Source organism: Peromyscus eremicus, chromosome 17 (assembly GCF_949786415.1).
Source record: "Peromyscus eremicus chromosome 17, PerEre_H2_v1, whole genome shotgun sequence".
NCBI classification, from domain to species: Eukaryota; Metazoa; Chordata; class Mammalia; order Rodentia; family Cricetidae; genus Peromyscus; species Peromyscus eremicus.
Window position 1 is genome coordinate 31,315,143 of NC_081433.1, and position 26,671 is coordinate 31,341,813.

Here is a 26,671-nt window from a genome sequence, read left to right on the forward strand (position 1 = left end):
CAAGGTGAGCTTGTTTTCTTTAACAAGTAGCTTCCAGGATTAATCAGAATGCTGACATTATCATAGTTACAAGGTTGAAAAACAGGAGAAACATAGATGAGGATGTTTTGTGGATCAGGCCTGGTAATGACATATATCCTGTCCATACATAATTATACTTTCTAAATGTAGTAATATGGCTATATCTAAGTGCAAGAAATTAAGAAATGTACTCCTGCTACATGCTTAGGAAGAAGGGAAACAGGTTTGGTTGGAAATTAAAGGAATCTTCCTTAGTGAAGAACCACCTCAAGGTGGGACAGTTTTCTTCCAGTGCACAATATGGTAATTACATTACCCTTTATAGTTTCAGTTTCCTCCAGGTCTGCTCTTCCTGTGTGAACCCCCCTGGAAGCACAACATACTGCCCATCTAAAGCCATGAAGTTAGAATGAACATGCATTCTGTTTTAAACACTTAACGCAAATTTTCTTTTTTTCCAAATTGACACATTGCTGTGTTGGAAATACTCTTGTAAGAAAATATTATTTGTTGTATTAGCCATCAAGAACAACAATTTCCCCTAGTTGAACAAATCTTTGACATGTTTCTGTGTTCCTCCACCCCTTGTCTATACATTTTCAGTAAATGTTTTTTAACTAATTAATAGTCAGTATATTTTCTCTACTACCTACTTCAAATATCATGTCTTAATATTTAAGCTCTCACTTCAAGAATGTTATATTTTACTTAAAAATTATTAAAGGATAAAAAACAGATAAAATCCCAAATCTAAAAAATTTAATAAACATAACTATATCACATATAACATTATATAGGTGTGTGTGTATATGTATGTGTACATATCCATATATGTTCATTCCCTGGTAATTTCAGTCTACAAAAATAGATCCCACTGGCTTGATGAAACTGTGGCATCTGCTTTCCAGTTTTAGCTTCACCATTTCCTCATAGTAGGAGAAATTTATTGACTTTAGTTTTTGTTGAGTTAAACATCTTGATGGTCCTAGAGTCCTTTCCCAAGAGCATTGTATAATCCACTGACAGGTTGGGAGCCTGCTCTGGCAAAGCTATGTTGGTGCTGGAGACCGAGAACTTAAGAGAATTTGATCTATTTCTTTGAATGACAGGTTTTTTCTCTACTTTGTGGGTAACTATCTCATACTGGAAAACATTTCCAACATTTTCTTAGATGGTTTAAAGCATCTGTAAATAGTCTGCAGGAGTGAAATCATAAAAGATAACTTAGAATTGTATGTTAACTATGCCTTTAAAAATGCTTCTCAAATAAGATGGGATGTATAAGAACATTGAGTTCTCTGCCACTTTCTGTCTCTTTGACAATGATTAAACCATGTAACCTTTCAGTGAGATCATTTCGTCACTTCTGAAGTGTCATGGAATTAGGATTCATGAGGTCTGTTTCACCTATAAAGATCTTTAAAGCTAAGTAGCATTCTATTTGGTTAGTGGTTGTTTTAATCATTTCCATTCCATAATCCCCTGTAACTCTCACTTTAAAATCTATTTTAGCTGTATGTGGTTGTGTATGCCTATAATCTCAGCACCCGGGAGACCACAGGATTGCTAAGTCAAAAACCAGCCTGAATTACACAGAAAATTCTTATTATAAACTATCAATCAAGTTATTAATTCAATTTTTATAAATTACTGCTTTTATAAACTTTGTCACAGATAGTGTCTTTTTGACTTTCATTGCTGTTAAATTTAAGTAGCTCTTAGGTAAACAAAACAAACCATCAGTAGGGTGGAAATAGACTGCCAAGACTAAATCATCCCTGTTTTTTTAAAACTTATTCAAGCTCTAAATAGTTGCACATGCCTGTAATTCCAGCTACTTGGGAGGTTGAGGCAGGGATTGCAAATTTGAGACCATTTTTAGACAGTAAGATTCTGTCTCAGAAACAGGGCTGAGTATGTAGTTTAGTATATAGTAAGAACTAAATTAGAATTGTATTTTAATCATTACTTTAAAAATGTTTCTCTGTAGAAGTTCCCGTTTACTACAAAAGGAAGCTTTGTATGTATTTCTTGTTTTTCTTTTTTATAAATCTGATTTATTGGGAGGTTTTGTTTGTTCATTTGTTTGCCTGATTGCTTGTATTCTAGAAAGAGAGGGGAAAAGGGGGGCATGGAATAAGATGGGTTGGGAAATGGAAAGGATCTGGGAGGAGTTGGGGGAGGGGAAAACACTATCAGACTATAATGTACAGAAAAAAAAAACTTTTTCAATAAAAACATAAGGAAATAAATTAGATCATTGTAATAAAAATGTTTCTCAAATGAGTTAGGGTATATAACTTAACTTTTAAGCTCTCATTTTAAGAACTAGCAAAATCTCAAATGTATGCATTTTATAAATGAAACTGTATATCATATATAATAGCATTATATATACAAGGCTATACATCCAATCTCTAGTGTTGTATAAAATCAAAACAATAAGCATTGTTTTGCAATGAGTTCTGCAATGAAAAAAATGAATATTATTTTGAGTTTTTATATCTTTTAATTTTTCATACATTTTTCTTATATACTTTTATGTAATTTTTTCCAAATATAAGAGTTAAAAAGTTGTGTATTTACCATTCAGAATTAAAAAATAATATTTTGACATTTTATACTTTTATTCAGAAATATATACTCCCTAAATGTGCTGTATTTTTTAAGAGCAATATTGAAAAACAGAATTTCCCTTCTCCTTTCAAAAACAAAAACAAAGAAACAGACTATTTTAAAAACAGTTTAATTCACAGCAAATGGAGCAGAAAGTATAGCATTACCATATACTTCCATATGCAATCTCCCCTACTACCAGTACGTGGCTTCATGATATATTTAATACAACTGATAGACTTACATTCACTAATTAGTACTACCCAGTACTGTAGATATAAATATGCATACCCACTAAAGTTCCACTCTTGGTGTTACACATTTGTGGTTTTTAACAAATGTCTAATGGTATGTGTCAACTATTGTAGTTTTATACAAAATTATCACTGTGAGGGGTTAGCTATTAAGAAGAGATTAAAATTTGAAAGAATACTCTAGAAATAAGCAGACTTGGAAGGAAAACCTCCCTAGGTTAGAATTTGAGTCTTCTCAGTAGTTGCAGAATCTCCAGATGCTGGGCCAAGGCTAACAAAGAGACTGGCTTGCTTGGACTGGCAGCGTGAAATCCTACCAGTAGGGTGCCATTTGGTCAAGGCCTTCACTTGGGAGACCTCCTCCCAAACCCTGGGGATGTAGGCCTTTCAAAGGAGGTGGTTGGCTAGTTAACCTTGACATAGGTCAAAGAAGCAGACAGTTCCACTGATGGAGACCAGGTGGCCAAGGATTCTGGATGTGATCTTAAAAACTTCCTTGTTTGTTTTCAGGTGTTCTAATACATTCCCATGGTGAAATGCCCACTTGGTAAGAATGCCTTGCTGGAACATCTTTACAACTTGTATGAGACTGTAGAGAAAGGAGCAGATGAGCTGCTCTATGATTGACAGGATGTACTGAATGCTGGTGTCCTCCACAAGTCCATCTTGAAGCTCTAAGCTGTGTGGCTGTGGCAGAGATTGGGCTGCTAAGGAATAATTGAGGTTAAATGGTAGCATCATCACCTCTTCAGGGAGGACACCACAAGAAAGAGCTTATCCACAAACTAGTAAGAGGACCTTACAGTAAAACAACGTGCCAGCACCTTGTTGTCAGATTTCCACCTGTGTACCGTTGTTATTTAAGCTGACTAGTGGGTGATACTTTGGCAGCCCAAGTTGAGTAATATAGTTGGTAAATTCAGGGTGATTTACTTGGGGGAAAGTAGTGTAAACACTGATGATATATTTATGTTCCTTTCCTTTAATTGCCACCTAGAAAAACTGTCTTAGAGCTTGTATTAGTTTTGTGTACCTGTCACCAAAATATATATAAAACTGACTTAAAAGATTCATTTTGGCTCCAGGTTTCACAGATTTTAGTTTATAGCCCTTGGCTCCTTTATTTAGGGAACCATAAGCAAAACACCATGGCTGCAGGAGCATGAAACATGTGGAAGAAGTGGCTGTTCATGTCAGGGTAGAAAGGAAGCAGTGAGATGAGAGGAAAGGTCTGGGACAAAACACTGCCAGAATAACACCCCCCAAGTGACTGACTTCCTTCATCTAAGCCCCACCTCCTACAGTTCACAGCACCTGCTAAATAGTGCTGCCAGCTGGAGACCACACTTTCAACACATAAGCCTAATGGAGACCTTCATTTTCAAACCATAGCAGAGGCATGGTATAGCCAGGCCTTTCTGGCCGTGGTTGCATGTACAGCTAAAGATTTTGCCTCAGAAAGCTGGCTGTGACTGTCAAGAAGTAAAGAGTGTCACCACATTATATACCCTAGACTTTTGGAACTGAATGAGACCGAGAGAAAAGTGATAGAACGGAAAGTAGATGGGAAGCTCAAGGAAATGCAGGCAGTTGAAACAATTTTATCACCATGGACAAATGTAGTGGGCATCCAACCTAAAGCGCACATGGAGACTTGGTTTAAACCTGCGGCACAAAGCTGAGTATCTAGACTTTCAAGAGTTAGCCAATAAAGAGGGGATTCTCTTGACTATCAGAGAAAGAAGTATTCTCAATAATCTTTGCTTTGTCTTTGTAATTTTAGGCTTAGTATTTATCTATTTTGAAGCTAAAGTTCAGAGAGGTAGTATTTTTCCCAAGGTTACCTAAATAGAAAGTGGTGAAGCTGACATTTGAACGTAAGCCTGAAGGATTGCAAAAGCAGTGTACTTTTATTCCAATCTACCAAGTTGTGTAACAGGAAAGAATACTGGATTGGGTGTCAAAACATCTGACTACTAGTCCTAGATTCATTTGCTGTCTATGTGACCCTGGTGACAACCTCTATAGACTGTTAACTCTTTTTTATCAAAATTAGACTAATACATTTTCTATTTCCATGTTAAAGATAATATGCTGATGTAATTATAATCTTAAAATATATTTTTATAAAAGAGAACACACTACTCTTAAGTAACAGTTGAGTGTTTAGTCCAAAAAAAAAAGGACATTTATACCACCACCTCTGAGGCTAGGGAATCATTGCAGAAGAGGAACAGAAAGACTATAAGAGCCAGAAGATAGGAAGAAAGACTATGAATATTGACTTTTGGAAATGGCAGAGCCAGTGTAGTCATAACCTCCCAGCAGCTGTGGATGTCTCCAATGAACCTTTCACAATACTGACTCCATCAGCAAGCGGTCAGTCATGTATTGCAAAGGGCCCATGGGGCCCACCCCTTCCCAGATGAAGTGAATGTTAGTTACTAATGGATTCCAAGGTCTTTAGTTGTATATTCACTGAGGTGTACACTGGGCTCCAAACCCATGACCACACAATTGATTCCGGTTAAACTCAGTGGGTCTCAGAAACAAAGGAGGAGGTATTTGAAAAGGAATTTTGAGAGGAGAGGGGCTTAGTAGGAGGTTGAAGAGGGAGAGGGTTAAAATAATCAGAATGCACTTGATGTCTGACATTATCAAAGAGCAAATTCAACAAAAGTTACACATTTTTAAAAAAGATAATAGACTATTTTAAATTTTGTTTTATCTATATAAATATACATTTCTATAAACAAAATTTAAGACCAACTTTTCTATAAGTATTTTTGCCAACTATGTGTTTTGTGAATTTTATATTACCCTTAAATCTACTGTATCCATTTCATTGTCCATATTCTTTTTTCAAGTGGTTTTTCCAAGATATACTTCATATACAACTAGTAATAGGCTTCTTTCTGTATTCCACCTTCACTTAATATTGTCCAGTGTTATTTGTACAATTTACTTTCTGTTTCCCTGATAATTAGTGAGGTAAAGACTTTTTTTATTTTTATTTTAAAACAAGGTTTCTCTATGTAGCCTTGGTTGGCCTGAAACTCATATATGGAGCAGGCTGGCCTTGAACTCACAGAGATCCACCTGTCTCTGCCTCCTGAGTCCTGGGATTAAAGGCATGGGCACCATGCTTACTTGAAGTAGAGAACTTTTAAAAGCATCTTTTCTAGAAATTATCTTTTCTTGTATTCTGAGTTTGATTTTACCATTTTCATGCAGGTAATTTTTATTATGAATTACATATCTCTGAACTTTAAGTGCAAATATCTACTGTATAAATATTTCACTAAACTGATAGAATGTCCACATTTTTTCCCCAAGTAACATGGGTGATTTATTTTAATTTTCAGGAATTTTAGCTTCTTATTGAAAATCATTGTGAGATATATACATATATATTTATATGTAAGTACATACATATTTTTATTGATTTTTCAAAACAGGGTTTCTCTGTGTAACAGCCCTAGCTATCCTGGAACTCGTTTTATAGACCAGGATGGCCTCGAACTCACAGAGATCTACCTGCTTCTGCCTCCCAAGTGCTGAGATTAAAGGTGTGCATCACTGCTGCCCAGCCACTGTGATATTTTTAAAATCTTCATGTCATACAGAAATCAACTTTCTACTTTACTTAATTCTTAATACTTCTTTCTTTATTAATTGATTTTCCCCAGCTTGATAACTTTCACATTTTTATATTGTTGATAATTTTGTGAAGAGTAATAAATGATTAGTTTATATGGTCTATTTATTAGAAACAATACTAATAATCATCGTATATGTTTTGTTATTCAGATCTTCTCATATGGTTTATTTCTATTTTAAGAGATTGAAGTCTCTAGCTGGACAGAGGTAGCACACACTTTTAATCCTAGCACTCAGAAGGCAGAGCCAGGTGGATCTCTGTGAGTTCGAGGCCAGCCTGGTGTACAGAGTGAGATCCAGGACAGGCACCAAAACAACACAGAGAAACTCTGTCTTGAAAAAACAAGAGAGCTAGAGAGAGAGAGAGAGAGAGAGAGAGAGAGAGAGAGAGAGAGAGAGAGAGAGAGAGAGAGAAGAAGGAGGAGGAGGAGGAGGAGGAGGAGGAGGAGGAGGAGGAGGAGGAGGAGGAGGAGGAGGGGTGAATTGAGATTGAAGTCTCAGCTCTGGTTTTGAATTCATTTAATTCATATTACATTTCTCTAACAGTTGCTCATTGATCTATAGCTGTTTATTTCATGATTAGTTATGAGTTTTTCATTGTCCCATTTAATACTTATAACTTTTAATTCTATGTATATTCAGATATTATCAGTAATGTTTAACTATGACAGTTCTAAGGGACATTTATTTGGATTTTTGAAAAGTATAACTTGAGAGTTTCTCTTTCTGTATTTGTTTGTGTATGTTGGGGATCTTGTACATAACAAGCCTTCACTGTACTAATGAGCAGTCCCACTAACCCCATGAGGTATTCTTTTTTTAATGAGACATCTTAACAATATTGTATTTGTTGTGATTGGGAACATGTTTACATTTACTTTTGTTGTTTTATGAATGTATGTTCCTTCTGTGTCTTTTGTCATTAGATTGAATCTATTTATTGTGATTAGGAACATGTCTGCATTTGTTTTTGCTCTCTTATGAATATATGTTCCCTTGTTCGTATCCCCTGGCATAGATTGGATCCATTTTCTTGGTTTTGTCCTTTTAGTGGTTTGAAAATTGGATGTTCTGTTTTTAGTTTTAAATTTATTGGCTACACACAAAATTGAATAGTTTATAATTAGGTATCTTAGCTCACACCTTTAATCCCAGCACTTGGGAGGCAGAGGCAGGAGGATCTTCATAAATTTGAAGCCAAACTTGTTTATATAGCAAGTCCCATATCATCAAGGGCTACATGATGAAACCCTATGTCAAATAGTTTGTAATATGTAGATCTGAAAATTAAGGATAAATCATTAAAAGGAAATGTCCCGTCCCAGGGAAGATACATGATTATGTTTTACACTGTTACCTTCTGCATCTATGTTTTTCTTAAGTCAACTAAAGTTTTTTAGCTTTGCGCCTTTCCTGGATCTGTAGACCAGGCTGGCCTCGAACTCACAGAGGTCCGCCTGCCTCTGCCTCCCGAGTGCTGGGATTAATGGTGTGTGCCACTACCACCTGGCCAACTGAAATATTTTTAAGAGATATGTATTTGTTAATTTTCTCATTGCTATGACCAATTACCTGACAAGAAACAGCTAAAGGGAGATGAGGATTTATACAGTCCATCATCCTGGTGGGGAGGGCATGGCAGCTAAGAGGTCCGTGGTGGCAGGAATGGATGCAGTTGGTTCCATCCTTTAGCACTCAGGAAGCAGAAAAACAGGAAGCCTGAAAGGGCAGTAACCTTAAGACTTGCCTCTTCTGTCCTAAGGGATCCACTTCCACCTGGCCCATTTTCCAAAGGTTCCATAGCCTCAGATTAGTGACATGATCCTGGCTTCACAATGCCACTTTCTCCAGCTAGACCCCATGCACTAACAGTTCCACAAATTTCCCAAACTGTCACCAACTGAAGAACAAGGATTCAAATATTAGAACCTCTTGTGTGTGTGTGTGGGGGGGGGGGAACGTTTAACATCTAAACTATAACAAAATAGCAGATTGTTGGCCTTGGTTTGTTTGATATTCTTTTCTCACAGTGCTGAGGATCAGACCCAGGGCCTCACACATGCTCACCTTGCACTCTACCATAGAAGTGCCCCCTAGCCTTGATGCTAACTTTTGCAAATATATTTTAATTGTTAAAAGAATCATCATTTAATACTTACAGTAAGTTTTACAACTACATCCATGCATTGACTCATTCAGCAGAAATTCTTGTAGGCACTGGGAAATCCAAGAAACTAAATAACTAACCATTTCTGCCTGTGTGCTAAATGAGATCATTGTGGGGAATATTATAGATAAAGAGAAAAAGAAAAATTAAGGGCTGACTCTAGGGCATGGTATAAATGAAAAGTACCCAAAAGGAGGGACTAAGAGAGATGGCTCAGTGGTTAAGAGCATTTTCTGTTATTACAGAGTACCAGGGTTTGCTTCCCAGTACCCACAAGTTAGCTCACAATTGTCTATTCTGTAACTCCAGTTCCAGGGGCTCTTACACCCTCTTCTGGCCTCCTTGGTGTCACTGCCCTAGAGGTGGCAGAACTTTGGAGAATGGAGCCAATAAATGAGGCGGACTGAAGTCTCATGCAATAGCCAACTTTATTCAAAGCATCAGACAGTTTATACTCTGAGGGTTAAGAGAAGTCACATGAGTAAAGTGTAGAGTCACAAGGACAAGCTGCACGTGCAGGTAAGCATATGCCTCCATAGAAGCATATAAACAAATAACAATAGTCAGTTGTAATGAATAATCTGAGGTAAACTCACTCCTATCTACTACACCCGGGAGGGTCACAAAAGCCCATTCCAAGAATAACTTCCCGAAGTAGTCCTCCGACGTCCACAGGTGTGGCAGGCACTCACTTATACTACACATACAATCAATCAATCAGTCAATCAATAAATAAATAAATTTGTAATTCAAATACATTAACTGTACAATTTTTTTTAAAAAAAAGAACAGTTCCACGTTTTTGAAGAAACTGAAGTCACAAGACTTTTGTCTTGGTTTCATGCAGTTTTCTCACAAATCTGGCACCTGGGCATTAGGCACAAACATGATGAGCAAAACATATGCAGGCAAACACTCATACATATAAAAAATCAATTTTTAATTAAAAAAAGTACTCAAAAGGAACTGCCAGAAAGACAGAAGACTAGCAGAAGAATGAGGTTTGGGAAATAGACAAAAATGAAATTTTTCAAGGGGGTTACCAACTGTGTCAAATGGTGTAAGATGAAAATTGAGAACTGACCTTTGGATTAAGCAACAAGGAAGTCATTGACAACCTTGACAAACAGTCTTAGTGGAGGAAGAGAGCAGAGCCTGCTTAAGTTCAAAGGAGAATGAGAAGAAATCTGAGACAGGAAATGTAGACTGCTTTCCCCAATAGCTGCTGGAAAAGGTAGGAAAGAAGTAGAAGGGAGAAGAAGGCTAGCTAAATGGAGAAGTAAGACAGGCTTTCTAAGGCCGGAGTAGTAGTGCAATAGGCATCCTCAAAGAGAAGTATTCAGTAGAGGAAGAAAATCATGAAATTGTAGGGCAAGGGAGGTATTAGAGGAATAATGTATTCAATAGACAAGAAGAGATAAGCTCTAAGCAGTACTTTGTGGTGTTGCTCTGCCTTCCTAAGAATGTCCTCACTTATACTTTACCAGCTATTAAGGAATGTACTTGACAAATCTGTAAAGACTAAGGTACCGCAGCAATACAGATAGAAACATAAAAATTGGGGCCAATGAGATGGCTTGTCAGTTAGGAGTACTGGCTGCTCACTTATCAAACCAGGGTTGATTCTTAGCACGCTTGTGGAGGCTCATAGCCATCTGTAACTTCAGTTCCAGAGTATCTGATGCCCTCTTCTGGCCTTCCTGGACATCAGACATGCAAGTGGTGCATAGACATACATGTAGACAAAACACCCATGCACATAAAACAAAACAACCTCTCATAAATGACCAGTTCTTTATTAACACCTTTATTCTTATCTGACCTCAGCCAGGAATATACTACTGGCTTCTCTTCAGCTGTGTTCTTCCATATAGATATATTTGTTAAGCATCAAAACATTTTACCTTGAGTGCTTTGGGATTTTCCCTACACCGGGAATTTGATGATTAACCTTTGGACCACCCAGCAAGCTAAGAAAGTGTTAACTCTTTTATCTTCTTAGACTCTTAAATAAGCCTCAAGCCATATGAGAAAGTTAAACATAATTCTACCATGAACAGCTCTTCTAGCTACTTGAATAAAATCATAAGTATGTCCCATAAGATTCTTGACCAACAGATTCTTAAATGTAAGTGCAAAAAGTTATTTGGTCTTTAATGTTTTATAAAAATGTTGGCACAGTTGCCAGCATCAGAAAGGACCTATACCAGATGGTCCATTTCCTATGTATAATTGAATACATTATTTTTAATTTTCAAATTTAGTATTATTTGATTTAATTAAAATAAATGTATTTTAAATGAAACTGGTAATGATGTCTATTCTAAATAATCTGATTAATACAAATGTTATTTATTTTTCTTGCTATTCTTCATTCTCATTTCTCTGTTTCTTGATTGTTAAAAAGTAATGCAATGTACACTGTTCAGGTAATTGTTTCAAATTACCTTTTTATGGTATTATCAGCTTGTAGGCATTAATTTCTCTAATTGTCTAGTAGTAAATCCCTTATCTGGCATTTAATCTTGCCTCCCTGGGAAAAGCAGACCTTACCACAGAGTAAATTTTCACATTGCTGACCCGAAGTAACTAGAGACTGTGTCTTGGCAGTGAACCTTTGCTTTCTGTTATTCATAGGAAGGATAATGATGTACTCTGTTGCCTGAAGGCCCTAGTTAAACTCCAGTAATAAGTAACGTCTAAATGTTGTTTGCAAAGGTTTGCACTTGGAAATTCCAGGGTGATAATTGCATTGACACATTATTTTTGTTTCTTTTGGAAAGCACGGTAATTAAAAATACAGCTTTTAAAAATTTCTGCAGTAAGCTCATCTTAGTTCTGTCAGCTTGACTTTAGAGGATCTACACAGTAATCTAAAAATGGTCACTAATTTTATTACTAAATTATGTGTGTGTGCACAGGAGCAAGTACACTCACGTGAGTATGCATGCATGAGTAAGCATATGCACTTGCCTGTGTGTACCTGTGTCCAGGAGAAGCCATCAGCTGTGTGTCCTAATAACTCTGCTTTATTCCTTTGGCAAAATGTCACTCATTGAACCTGAAGCTAGTTGGGTGGCCGTTAATCCTCAGTGATTGCTCCCACCCCCAGTTCTGGAGTTATGGGAGCCCATGTACCCATATCCAGCTTTTATGTAGGTGCAGGGGATTTGAAATCAGGTCCTCATTACTGTAAAATAATTATTCTTATCTGCTGAGCCATCTCCTCAGCCCCAAATTCTTCATTTTTTTGAGCTTCGAACCTGAAGTGAAGCTCACAGACTCTTACTAGTGAAGAAATGATAGTTTTTTCTAGAGATGAGATTCCCCAAACATTTGTTGCTAATGTGAAAAAGAATGTCAAATTGTTCTAATTTTCTAGAAAGTGTAAGATATAATTTCTTAGAAAAATATAAAGTTTAAAATTTCTGTTAACTACAGAAGTCTATGATTTTATCTTCTACTCTGTGGCCTTGTGAGTACAGATAATTCATGTGCTAATTGTGAGGCCTATGCTTGGGTAGTTTTAAACAGGTATTTTATAATATCTAATGTGAAAATTTTCCAGTTGATTAATGAAATTGCTACATGTAAAAATCCTTTGGGTCTAGCAAGCCAAATTGGTAGAACACTTGCCTATCATAGATGAGGCTCTTGGTTCAAATCCAAGCACCACATGAAATCAGATGTGGTGGTGCATGTCTGTAATCCCAGAACTTGGGAAGTGGAAACAGGGGTGTCAGAAGGTCATTATCATCCTTAACTGTACAAGAAGCCTGAACTTCCTCAGACCATATTTCAAAACTGCAAAGATTTTTAAAGTACTTTGGCAATGCCTTCCCACAAGTATATGGTGTCAGTATTTTCCTGTTTTGTTAAAAAAAAATAGTGCTATAAGATTTTTCCAATGTCTAATTAGAATATTTCCATGTAAAGCCACAAAATTCTAGTTGTATTACATTTAATTTGTAATATTTGTCAAAATTATTCATGTGTTATTTCATTATTTTGAAATTTGATGATAGTTTATTTTCAGAATGAAATTTGCTAACAATGATGAAAGAAGTTTAACTTTTAGAATTTTAAAGTTAGAATTATAGTTATTTTGGTTGATATTTTAACTATAGCAACTTGTCACCAGATTTAGTTTAGGAATACCTCCATTTCTAATTAGAGAGTAAAATGTAAAGATCATGATCTGCTCACCTATAGTTAGTTGAAATTACTTTTTATAAATTATAGGGCAGTAATGGTAATTACTCTTCACCTTCCTCTAGATACATACATAGGTTTCTGGAAAAAGAACAAAAAGTATATGCGCATCTCTTATGAGTGAAAAACAAAACACGAAGATCTTAACATGCAGGGTTATCATAGGGTAGTGTTTATGGGGGAAAAGAGATACAGAAGTATTTTGACAAATTTGGAAATACAAAGCTCAAAAAAAGGCAAGTACAAACATTGCATTTCAAATTGAAGATGGCTGCATTGAAGACTTTCAGTCAGAGAGACACTGCTTGCATGGTGATAAATGTGCATGTAGACTGTCATCCAGAATTAATCACTGCACCTTTGTGTACCTGCAAACTGATAAAGACAATTTAGATGTTACCTCTCATAGACATTTTAATACCTCAGTTTTGGATTATGTGTTAGTAGTCTAAATCACTCTTACATGCATAATTTTAGTATTTTTCTCTCTCATCCTTTATATTACACTAGTGTTTACCTCTCTAGTTGCTGGTGTGAATCTGGGAGAGCAGGACCTAAAAAAAAAAAAAAAACGAGATAGACTAAAGTCTCATGCCATAGCCAACTTTATTCAGAGCATCGGGCAATTTATACTCTGAGGGTTAAGGAAAGTCACCTGAGTAAAATGTACAATCACAAGCACAAGCTGAATGTGGTAAAAACCATGTTTTTCTTTGGAGGCATATGAACAAATAACAATAGCCAGATATAATGAATAGTAAACTGAAGTAAACTCACTTCAATCCATTACACCTGGGACAGGCACAGAAGCACATTCCAAGAACAATTCCATGTTTTGAAGAAACTGAGGTCACAAGATTCTTGTCTTGTTTTCTTGGAGTTTTCTCATAAGCACTCAGAATTCTCCTCATATGACTTCATTCTTGGACTGTGTTCCAACACATGAGCACTTGATGTTCTAAAAGGTAGTGTGACACAGAGTGTAAACTGTTAGCCATAGTCTCTTCTCTTCCTCTGTAGTAGTTAGGGAATAGTTCATTTTTCATTTGCCAGCATCTCAAAAACTTGTATGGCCAAGTGACTAAACTCTCTTCAGCTCAGTGGTGAGGCAGATTATACCTCTCCTAGTCTGACCATAAGTACTTCCCACATGAACTTCTTGCCATTCTTTCACCCTCTCTTTGGTGTCTTGTGGCAGTCACCATTACACTGGGTCTATGAATTGCTGCATGAAGCAGAGTTCCTTGAGCCCACATCCAACCCTAGTCCAAGAATATTCTTCCTGGATCCATAGATAATAGAGAAATTAACTCTCTTCCATTGTATTTGAGCTGATTATTACATTTGAAAAATTGAGACTAATTGACAAAATAGACAAGTGAAAAGGGCCCTTATCATTGGGAAAGGAGAAGATTTTTTTTTAATGAAGATAATTAACTTTGTCAGATCGACTAGTCTACTATATTCTCCTAGTATGAAAGTTCACCTAACTGTCCACCTGTAGTTCTAACTTCACCACAAACACTACGACCAGTAGAAATACATAAGGAGTGAGTTAATTGCTCATGAGGCCATTTAAACATTGTTGATGGGACTGATCCCTGTGACTTGGTTCAAATTTTGTATCTAAAGAAAGTTCCTAAATTCCTACCTTGTACCCCAGTGACCTTATGTTAGTTTTCCAAGGACTAAATTTCTTCTTCCTGACCCAGACTGCTCTCCTGGCTTGATTTGCTCATCTCTAAAGGGTGGACTGCAGCAGTTTGCATGCTACTTAACCTCTGAGTGCCACCTGTGCCCTAGCTGAGATCCAGAGCTTGATCTTATACTTCCTGGGGACTATGCCAGTTAAGCCATATGCTCCATCTTCTTCAGCTGTCCTGTTCTGGTTTTCCATCCTCTATACTGCTTCTAAGTCCCTTTGTGAAGCTGCTTCTGTATCCTGACAACTTTCAACCCTTTCCAAGTTATCTCCGTATTTGTCTTTTTGTCCAACACCTAGCTGTTTCCCTATGTCTGAACACCTAATATTCATTCAATTTAAAAGCTCTAAATTCTTCTTCAGAATTTCCTGATATATAAACTGGTAAAGTTGTACATAATCCATTTGTTCTTGTTACTTTCGATTTTTTAATTTATTTTTTAAAAGTTATTTCATTTTACATACCAATCCGAGTTTCCCTCTCCCTCCCCTTGTCCCACCACCCTACCTCCCCCGATCCTACCCCCTGATCCACTCCTTAGAGAGGGTAAGGCCTCCCTTGGGGAGTTAATAAAGTCTGACATAGTAAGTTGAGGCAGGGTCAAACCCATCCTCCCTGTGTCAAGGCTGAGCAAGGTATTCCACCATAGGGAATGTGTTCCAAAAAGCCATTTCATGCACCCGGGATAAGTCATGGTCCCACTGCCAGCGGCTCCCCAAACAGATCTAGCCACATAATTGTCACCCACATTCAGAGGGCCTAGTTCAGTCCAATGCATGTTCCCCAGCTAACAGGCCAGAGTCCCCAAGCTCCCACCAGATTGGGTCAGCTGTCTCTGTGGTTTTCCCCATCATGATCTTAACCTCTCTTGCTCCTGTGGTCCCTCCTCCCTCACTTCAGCTGAAGTCTCGGAGCTCAATCCAGTGCTTGGTTGTGGATTACTACATCTGCTTCCATCAGTTACTGGATGTAGGTTCTGTGATGACAATTAGGGTAGTCACTAATCTGACTGTAGGGGAAGGTAAAGTCAGGCACCTTCTCCACTATTGCTAGGAGTCTTAGCTGGTGTCATTCTTGTGGATTCCTGGGAATTTCCCTAGCACCAGGTTTCTCCCTAACCCCCTAATGGTTACCTCTACCAAGATATCTCTTTCATTGCTCTCCTTTTCTGTCCCTCCCTACACACGGCCATCTCAGTCCCTCCCATTCCCATCCCCCATCCTTCCTTTCTACACCCCCCCCCCCTAGTTTACCCAGGAAATCTTAACTATTTTCCCTTCTTGGGGCCCTCCATGCGTGTCCCTCTTAGGGTCTTCCTTTTTTTTTTTTTTTTTTTTTTGGTTTTTCAAGACAGGGTTTCTCTGTGTAGTTTTGCGCCTTTCCTGGAACTCACTTGGTAGCCCAGGCTGGCCTCGAACTCACAGAGATCCGCTGGCCTCTGCCTCCCGAGTGCTGGGATTAAAGGCGTGCGCCACCACCGCCTGGCCTAGGGTCTTCCTTTTTATCTACCTTCTCTGGGGTTGTGGATTGTAGACTGGTTATTCTTTGCTTTGTATATAATATCCATTTAAGAGTCAGTACATATTGTGTTTGTCTTTCTGGGTCTGGGTTACCTCATTGTGGCAGGGTCCTGTGCTGGTGTTCCTTTTGGGGGAGGGGGCAAGTAGGCACAGAGTCAATGACACAGACTTCCCAACTTGAAACAACAAGCTCAGTTTATTCAGGAAGAGGCAAGGCTTATGTACCCTCCACCCCACCCTGGCTGCCTCTCATTGGTCCAGGTCATCTCCAGATTATGTCTCAGCTGCTATTGCTAAGGCCCTTAGGCAGACCCAGGTTGGCTCTCGGAAAGTTTCTTATTACTGGTTTGGGCCAGCTGGCCCCCAGGTCTGTTAGGGATGAGTCATCCCACATCTACTAAGGATGATTCTTTCTAATTCCATCCATTTGCCTACAAACTTCATGATGTCATTATTGTTTTTTAACTGCTGAGTAATACTCCATTGTGTAAATGTACCACATTTTCTTTATCCATTCTTTGGTTGAGGGGCATCTACGTTGCTTCTAGGTTCTTGATATTACAAATAATACTTCTGTGAACATGGTTGAGCAAGTAACCTTGTGGTATGATTGAGCATCTTTTGGGTATATGCCCAGTAGTGGCATTGCTGAGTCTTGAGGTAGATTGATTCCTAATTTCCTGATAAACCGCCATACTGATTTCCAGAGTGGTTGTATAAGTTTGCACTCCCACTAACAATGGAGGAATGTTCCCCTTGCTCCATATCCTCTCCAACATAAGCTGTCATCAGTGGTTTTGATCTTAGTCATTCTGGCAGGTGTAAGATGGTATCTCAGTGTCATTTTGATTTACATTTCCTTGATGACTAAAGATGTTGAACAATTGCTGTGGGATAATGTTTTTGTACACTGGTTTAATAAAATGCTGGTTGACCAGTAGCCAGACAGGAAGTATAGGTGGGATAAGCAGGCAAGGAGAATTCTGGGAAGAGAAGGGCTAAGTCAGGAGACACCAGCCTGCCGTCCAGAGAACAGCATGTAATGGCACACAGGGAAAGCCATGGAACACGTGGCAACATATAGATGAACAGAAATGGATTGAGTTTAAGTGTAAGAGCTTGTCAGTGGTAAGCCTGAGCTAATGGCTGAGCAGTTTTAATTAATGTAAGCTTCTGAGTGATTATTTTATAAGTGACTGTGGGGTCCATGCGGTTGGACAGGACCAGAGAAAACATCAGCTACAAACAATTCCTTAAATGTCTTCCAGCCATTTTAGATTCTTCTGTTGAGAATTCTCTGCTTAGCTCTGTACACCATTTTTAAATTGGATTATTTGGTATTTTGATATCTAGTTTCTTGAGTTCTTTATATATTTTGGAGATCACCCCTATGTCAGATGTGGGGTAAGTGAAGCTCTTTTCCCATTCTGTAGGCTACTATTTTGTCTTGTTGACTGTGTCCTTTGCCTTACAGAAGCTGCTCAGTTTCAGGAGGTCCCATTTATTAATTGTTGCTCTCAGTGTCATTGCTAGTAGTGTTATATTTAGGAAGTGGTCTCCTGTGACAATGCATTCAAGGCTACTTCCCACTTTTTCTTCTGTCAAGTTCAGTGTAACTGGATTTATGTTGAGGTCTTTGATCCATTTGGACTTGAGTTTTGTGCATGGGATTAGATATGGATCTATTTGAATTCTTCTACATGTTGACATCCAGTTATGCCAGCACCATTTGTTGAAGATGCTTTCCTTTTCCATTGTATAATTTTAGCTTCTTTGTCAAAAATCAGGTGTTCATAGGTGTGTGGATTTATGTCAGGATCTTCAGTTTGATTCCATTGATCCACATGTCTGTTTTTATGCTAATACCAAGTGGTTTTATTACTATAGCTCTATAGTAGAGCGTGAGGTCAGAGGTGGTGATACCTCTGTTGGGGGAGCCTACCCATTTCTCTGTGGGAGGCCCACTCCTACTTTTTCCCCAGGGTACTCTTGAGGAGGGAGGAGGGAGAAATATTTAAATAGAAGGATAGAGGGGAGAGAAACAGATAGATACACAGGATAGCCTCAGGAGGGCCTGGATCATAATCCACCAGCCTCTTCAGTATCTTCTAAAGGGCCTTTTGTAGAAATGCCAATGTGTGGAACAGAAGACCTCCCCCTAGCACAGCCAAATGCAGACCTTTCCAATCGCCTGGTAATCACACATGTGGTCAAGCAATCCTCCAGTGAAGCTCTGCTGGGTTCAAGCTCAGATCTCACTATGAAACCTTTGTGGGCCTCCACAACTCCCCGCTCTTGATATAATAAAGGGTCCTCTAGGCTCTTGAGATAGACTGTGCCTGTATTAGGTCATCCTTCTTGATTAATTTTACATACATACATTCAGGAAGCTACCTGTCTTTGGCTACCAGCCTCTGGCAAGAGGGCGTACAGAGCTTAACTCAGCTCTGAACCAGGTTGCTCCTAAGAGCTTGCAAACAACCACAGCAATCTCCATAGTTGCCACATCTCTCAGTAAAGGAGTAGAGAATAATAAAGATGGAATATTCTTTTTTGAATGGGTCTAAGGTGATTACAGCAGTGTTAGCTGCACCCAGCCCTTTTCTAAATCAAAACTCTCTCCTAACAGATGTTCAATAAAAATTTCAAGAGACTATTTTGATTCCCAGGAAAAAACAGTCATTTCAAAACACTTCAAAGTATCAACTCAAGTAAACAAAAGCCCATGATAATTATAAAGACACTTTCAGCTGTTTAAGTAGCTCATATATACTTGTGTTCCTATCACAGCAGTAGAATTTCTGTATAAACTAACTTGATTGTGGGAGGCCTACCCCTTTCTAAACAGAAACAGAGGAGGAGTGGAAACTTTTAGGAAGAAGACAGAAAAGCTCCCCTAATTATGACACCTTCATTTAAGTTTTCCAGGGGCCATTGAGACCATAAAATTATATTTTGAGCTATCCTAAAAAGTGTTCAAGTATATCTTAAGGTAAAGGAGTAATAAAAACTTCAAGATGCTTTTAATTGGATTGATTTGGTTTATTATTTAAAAATTAATGTTACCTAATTTGTCCAGACTAGTTAGATATTGATGGAATAATAAAAACAATTCTAGTATGAACATTAATATACATATTTACACTTTTTAAACTTACATTCAGTATTTACACTTTTTACATATTTATAAGTGGCATGAATATCATATTTACACTTTTTACAAACTTATATTCAAAAGGAAACTCCATTTACACTTTTTACAAACTTACATTCAACATATTTACAAGTAACATGAATATCACTATACATATTTATACTTTTTGCAAATTTATGTTCAAAAGGAAACTCTATGGGACTATTTTACAAACTTTAGCACACATCTAGAAAGACTTTCTTAACAGAACTGTTATATTTTCTTTCAACAAGACAGAGAGTTCCCAAATCATGAGTTACTGCAGTTAAAATTGTAGGTGAACTCAAAACTGCTTCATTTCTGTAGTTCAGAGTTCATGGTCAGCTTTGATATGAGATTCCTGTGGGTAGCCAGCAAGCTTCATTTGGTAACTAAAGGTACAATTTCCCCCTTCTTAATTTTTTGAAGCTGTATCGTAAGATTGCCATGAGCTCTTTCAAGGATGTGTGGTTTTTGATAGATTTTTATTAGACCATAAGTTTTTTGCACACACAAGCAACTTTCTGGTGTTCAGACCATTTTTTCCTTGCTTTCTAAAAGGTTTCAAAGTGGCTTGTTGACAAACAGCTTTAGCATTTTAATTGCCTCCTGACAGGCAAGCTTTCACCTATTTCTTGTTTTCAGGAGGTAAGGCTAACAAGGCTTGTGGTAAATGTGGCATTTTTAACTCCTTAAGCTGTTTAAAATGAATTAAAACATGCATTTGCTCGATATTTTCCTTGGGCATCTTACTACTCTGTTACGGGGAATGAAAGCTTTTGTCTCAGTCTATCTGCATTTTTTTTCTGAGCCTGCTTTCCATGCCACCAGGCTTTTTACCAACTATATTTCACAAGCTACCTTTCTCTATACTGTCACACTGTTACAAAGTGTATTTCCCATGCTACCTTATGAACTGCATTTCCCAGGGTGCCTTTCGGGGTCTGGGAGAAAACTCAGCTGCAGCCAATGACGGTCCTGGTTTTGTTCACACGGTCAAAATCAAGTTTCTGCTCTTTTATCATGAGAAGTTTTTGAATCAAGATTAAGCTTTTCACCTGACACCATCCCCAGAACAGATCACACATGTCCATGTGCACTCAGACATATGCTTTTTACAAGAAGTGAAAACTTCTTAGTGCTTCACTCTCCCACCTCACCAGATCAGTGAATTTTTTTTTCCCCAGATAGAACTTCTTTGTCCCTGCTAGCCTCTTCCCCCAAGATGCAGAGTCACTGATGCTGCTGCCACAGCTCAGGACCTACACTAAGAGCCTCACGCTCTTTTCCCGAATCCGGGACCAACCAAGTGTCCCCACAACAGCCACACCTATAGCTGCTTTTTTTTTATTGTAGGGAGGATCCCAAAGCCTCCACTGCTTCCTCCATGCCAGCAGCCCCTCCCCATGTCCTGCACCACCTCTGCTGGGGCTCCACCCTAGGGAGAAGCTGTCCCTGCTTGGCTTTTTTGCCTGCACTCTCTTGGGCATCAGCTCTGGCCGCAGGGGACTCTGGCTGCTGTTTTTCTAATAATGGCTTGTAGGGGAGATAGGAATAGCAAAGAGGATTTGCCATGTTTCAAGAGGTTTTTTTTTTTTTTTTCTGTTTTTTCTAGGGCCATTACAGGTGATTTTCCCATTCTGATAGATGTTATTTCCAGGTGAATCTAATTTTTGCCCTTACAAGAAGAAAAGAACTCTGAGAAGGAAAGACCTGAAAAGCTTTCAGTTTTTTAGTGAGAGATTACTAGGTTTTTCCCAAGACTATTCCCTATACCCTGCTTTTGCCAAGAGGAAACCAACTCTGATAGTACGATTTATCAGCAAGCATTTTTATCCAGTCACAATAGAGCAGAGGATTTGGTCACATCCTTGTCCACCTCGGAAAAAAAATTTTTTTTCCTGCCACTCAGGCCTTAAAGCTAAGCTATCCACAGGGATCTTTTTCTGCCCATTTTCTTTCAGAGTATTTTTTTTCATGACTTCCATTCTTCCCCCAGGAATCTGCATTCATAGTCCCAAGAACACAGCTCCACTGTCTTGTTGCTTTACTATCTTACCCAAAGCTTTTTCTACATTATATTCCTATATCCTACCTTAAGTTTCTTTTTACACTATATTCCTACCTTACACTTTTTTCCTAGTTTTTATAGATAGAAATTAAGAGAGAGAAAAAAAGAAAGAAACCTAGATAGAGATACTCGCTGCTGCCTAACTTTTCACTTCGGCATTTCTTTCAGCCACCTTACTTTATCTATACTCCTGAAAATAGAATACCCCCATCTTCATTATACTACAAAACTAGACATGCCAAACTGCTTTTTATGGGGCCCCCAACCCTCCTTTCACTAAGTCCCTGGTGCCTATTCTTGGCACCATCTATGGGGAGGGGGGCTATCCATTTCTCTGTGGGAGGCCCAATTCTACTTTTTCCCCAGGGTACTCTTGAGGAGGGAGGAGGGAGAAATATTTAGATAGAAAGATAGAGGGGAGAGAGACAGATAGAAACACAGAATAGCCTCAGGAGGGCCTGGATCATAATTCACTGGCCTCTCCAGTATCTTCTAAAGGGCTTTTTATAGGCACACCAATGGGTAGAGCAAAAGACCTCATCCTAGCACAGCTAAGTACAGACCTTTCCAATCACCTGGTAACTACAAACATCGTCAAGCAATCCTCTAATGCAGCCCTGCTGGGTAAAGCAAGCTCAGATCTCACTATGAAACCTTTGTGGGCCTCCACAAACCTCCAGAAGTTCCTTTATTGTACAGGATTGTTTTGGCTATCCTGGGTTTTTTGTTTTTCCCTATGAAATTGAGTATTGTTCTTTCAAGGTCTATGAAGAATTGTGTTGGAATTTTGATGGAGATTATATTGAATCTGTAGATTGCTTTTCGTAAGATTGACATTTTTGCTATGTTGTTCCTACCTATCCAAGACCATGGGAGATCTTTCCATTATCTGATATCTTCTTCAGTTTCTTTCCTTAAAGACTTAAAGTTCTTGTCATACAAGTCTTTCACTTATTTGGTTAGAGTTACTCCAAGATATTTTATGTTGTTTGTGGCTGTTGTAAAGTGTGATGTTTCTCTGATTTCTTTTTCAGCCTGTTTATCATTTGTATATAGGAGGGCTACTGATTTTTTTTTTAAGTTAATCTTGTATCCTGCCACATTACTGAAGGTGTTTATCAGCTGTAGGAGTTCTCTGGTAGAATTTTGGGGGTCACATGTGTACTATCCTATCATCTACAAATAGTGAAAGTTGGACTTCTTCCTTTCCAATTTGTATCCCCTTGATCTCCTTTTGTTGTCTTATTGCTCTAGCTAGAACTTCAAGTACAATACTGAATAGATATGGAGAGAGTGGACAGCCTTGTCTTGTTCCTGATTTTAGTAGAATCACTTTGAGTTTCTCTCCTTTTAGTTTAATGTTGGCTGTTGGCTTGCTGTATATTGCCTTTATTATGTTTAGGTATGTTCCTTGTATCCTTGGTCTCTCCAAGACTTTTATCATGATTTTGTCTAAGGCTTTTTCAGCATCTAAAGAGATGATCGTGTGGTTTTTTCTTTCAACTTGTTTATATAGTGGATTACATTTACAGATTTTCATATGTTGATCCATCCCTGCATCTCTGGGATGAAGCCTACTTGATCATGGATGATTTTTCTGATGTGTTCTTGGATTCGGTTTGCCAGTATTTTTTTGAGTATTTTTGCATCGATGTTCATGAAGGAGATTGGTCTGTAATTCTCTTTCTTAGTTGTGTCTTTGTGTGGTATGGGTATCAAGGTAATTGTAGCCTCACTAAAAGAATTTGGCATTGTTCCTTCTGTTTCTATTGTGTGGAACAATTTGAGGAGTATTGGTATTAGCTCTTTGAAATTCTGGTAGAATTCTGTGCTGAAACCATCTGGCCCTGGGCTTTTTTTCATCGGGAGACTTTTTATGACTGCTTTTATTTCCTTAGGGGTTATAGGTTTATTTAAATTGTTTATAATCTTGTCTTGATTTAATTTTGGTTGTGGTACCTATCCAGAAAATTGTCCATTTCTTTTACATTTTCCAATTTTGTGCAGTACAGGTTTTCAAAGTATGACCTGATTATTCTCTGGATTTCCTCAGTGTCTGTTGTTATGTCTGCCTTTTCATTTCTGATTTTGTTAATTTGGATGCTCTCTCTCTGCCTTTTGGTTAGTTTGGATAAGGATTTGGCTAAACAAGTGAAGGACCTGTATGACAAGAACTTTAAGTCCTGGAAGAAAGAAATTGAAGAAGATGTCAGAAAATGGAAAGATCTCCCATGCTCATGGATAGGTAGGATTAACATAGTAAAAATGGTAATCTTACCAAAAGCAATCAAAAACCCAACAGTTCAATTTAAAAGTGGGCTATAGAACTGAAAAGAGAATTCTCAACAGAGGAAGCTCAAATGGCTGAAATACATTTAAGGAATTGCTCAACGTCCTTTAGTCATCAGGGAAATGCAAATCAAAATGACTCTGAGATACCATCTTACACTCATCAGAATGGCTAAGATCGAAAATGCTGAAGATAGCTTATGTTGGAGAGGATGTGGAGCAAGGGGAACACTCCTCCACTGTTGGTGGGAATGCAAACTTGTACAGCCACTTTGGAAATCAGTATGGCGCTTTCTTAGAAAATTGGAAATCAACCTCCCTCAAGACCCATCCACCCTTGGGCATATACCCAAGGAATGCTCAATCATACCCCAAGGATACATGCTCAACTATGTTCATAGCAGCATTATTTGTCATAGCCAGAACCTGGAAACAACCTAGATGCCCTTCAACTGAAGAATGGATAAAGAAAATGTACATATACACAATGGAGTACTACTCAGCAGAGAAAAACAATGACATCATGAGGTTTGTAGGCAAATGGATGGAACTAGAAAAAAAATCATCCTGAGTGATGTAACCCAGACTCAGAGAGACAAATATGGTATGTACTCAATCATAAGTGGATACTAGATGTAAAGCAAAGGATAACCAGATTGCAACTCACAACTCCAGGGAGGTTACCTAGTAAAGAGGACCCTGAGAAAGACACAGGGATTGCTCAATGACAGAAAAATGGATGAGATCTACATGAGCAAACTGAGGATAGGAGGGGGATAATGGAGGGCAAGGGTCAGGAGAAAGAGCGCTTAGGGGAGAGGGAGGTACCAGCTGGATCAGGAGCAGAGTGGGAGAACGGGGAGGGAGATACCATGATGAATGAAGACCCCAAGGGAATAGGAAAAAGCAGAGTGCTAGAGAGGTCCCCAGAAATCCACAAAGTTACATCCACTGTAGACTACTGGCAATGGTCTAGAGAAAGCCTGAGCTTTCCTGCCCTGGTGATTGGGTGGCCAAACACCCTGGCTGTCATGATAGAACTCTCATCCAGTGTCTGATGGAAGCAGATGCAGAGATCCATGGCCGAGCCCCAGGTAGAGCTCCAGGAGCCCAATCGGCGAGAGAGAGGAGGGATTGTATGAGCAAGAATTATTGAGACCATGATTGGAAAAAGCACAGGGACAAATAGCCAAACTTGTGGAAACGCATGAACTGTGAACCAATGGCTGAGGAGCCCCCTTGGAACTGGACCAGGCCCTCTGGATAAGTGGGACAGTTGATTAGCTTGAACTGTTTGGGAGGCCTTCAGGCAGTGGAGCCAGGACCTGTCCTTGGTGCATGGGCTGGCTTTTTGGAGCCTGGGACCTATGCTGGGACACTTTGCTCAGCCTTGGTGTAGGGAGGAGGGGACTGGACCTGCCTCGGTTGAGTCTGCCAGGCTGGGATGACTCCCCAGGGGAGACCTTGCCTTGGGAGAGGTGGGAATGGAGGGTGGATTGGGGGGTGAGAGGAGGGAGGACGAGGGAATCTGTGGCTGATATGTGAAATCAAGTTAATTATAAAATATATAAAAATAATAAATAACTTCATGGCAAAAAGTAAAGACAAATAATCTTCTCATTCTAAGGAAGATTTATTTCTAATATAAATATGTTTTTAACATGTAAAAACTTAATTTATAATCACATAAATAAATTTCTTCAAGGCAACTTGCTAGTATCTCAGAGATAGTTTGACCAGTCAGTTGTATAAATTTATCCTAAAGTATCCTTTGTAGATACTGTTAAATATTTTCAAGCCTTGTGCTTCTGTCTACAAAGAAAGGCCTTGAGGGAAGTAGAGGACTCTCCGAATGCCTATGTACAAGTACCTGCTAATCCTATTCATTTTGACTCTATGCAAAATTCAGAAATACCGTTGATGCTGTATTCTGCTAGAACTGTACTTTGTTCTAGATTATGATCTCAGCTCTAACCCTCAAGCATCACTGTCCCAAGGCTTCTGTAGTGATAGTCACAGCCATAAGCAACAACCCTGAAGGCACTGGTTTCTCCCTAGATAAGACATAGACAAGATCATGGAGCACACACTAAGCACTCAGCAAGGACTGGTGTCCCAATGCCACTGGATATGTAATGTTCTCTCCAACTAAACCTGATGGATGGTAGTTTAAAACTCCTCAATCCCTTAGCAACACCATGTGGTAGGATCCTTCAAACATCAATTCATTTTATTACTGTAAACATTTTCCTTATGAAGAGATTGAGGTTTTATGAAGGGATTGAGGTTATAAGAAAGTAAGTTTTCACTCTTTTACATTTACTTGAGCAATTGACTTTTAATAATTTAAAAGCATCCATCTTCTTAAAGGTGGTGGTGTTCCTCCAAGTTAATATTTTCCTGCTCTCTTGACCATAGGTTGCTACTGGCAGAGCTGTTACTGAAGATTTGGACCTCTATGCTACATCTCGAGAGAGACGATTTCGTTTATTTGCATCTATAGAATGTGAAGGACAGTTATTCATGACTCCATATGATTTTATTTTGGCTGTTACAACAGATGAACCCAAATGTAAGTAAAGACTTTAAATTGCCTTTATAATTTTACTTTCATAATAATTTAAAATATATTAATAATATCGTGATAATTTTCAAAGACTTCCAAAGATGATGGTAAAAGTAATGGATACTAAGCAGTTCTGGTCAGGTTAAATAGATGACAATAAAAATGAACTTTGAAGAGAAGAATCTCAAGTTTGTAAAAATATGGGATAGTATACATATTTTAGAATACATAACAAAAGCAATGTGACAACTCAGAATTCATTGTGTTATGCAATGTTTGCAGACTGATATTTCTTATAAACCTTTATTATGTCTAAAATTGCAGAAATTTTGAGTCACTTCCTTGTATATTGAACTTCAACACCACCTTCTTTTAGATATTCTTATAAGAGATTAATGTTCTACCTTTTATTTCTTGTAT

General features: G+C 38.3%; 1 protein-coding gene across 4 annotated transcripts in view; it reads left to right on the plus strand.

The window, feature by feature from the left end:
• Window positions 1–26,671, plus strand: part of Micu3 (mitochondrial calcium uptake family member 3) — an 86,263-nt gene that overhangs the window by 9,551 nt on the left and 50,041 nt on the right. For 2 of the 4 annotated variants that reach the window (XM_059245053.1, XM_059245054.1), the window contains exon 2: window positions 26,104–26,257. In XM_059245053.1, coding sequence (XP_059101036.1) covers window positions 26,104–26,257 — 154 coding nt within the window. Of the gene's footprint in view, window positions 1–23,538; window positions 24,290–25,725; window positions 25,850–26,103; window positions 26,258–26,671 lie in introns of those variants that run through there. The other 2 variants (XM_059245056.1, XM_059245055.1) reach the window with 2 other exon arrangements.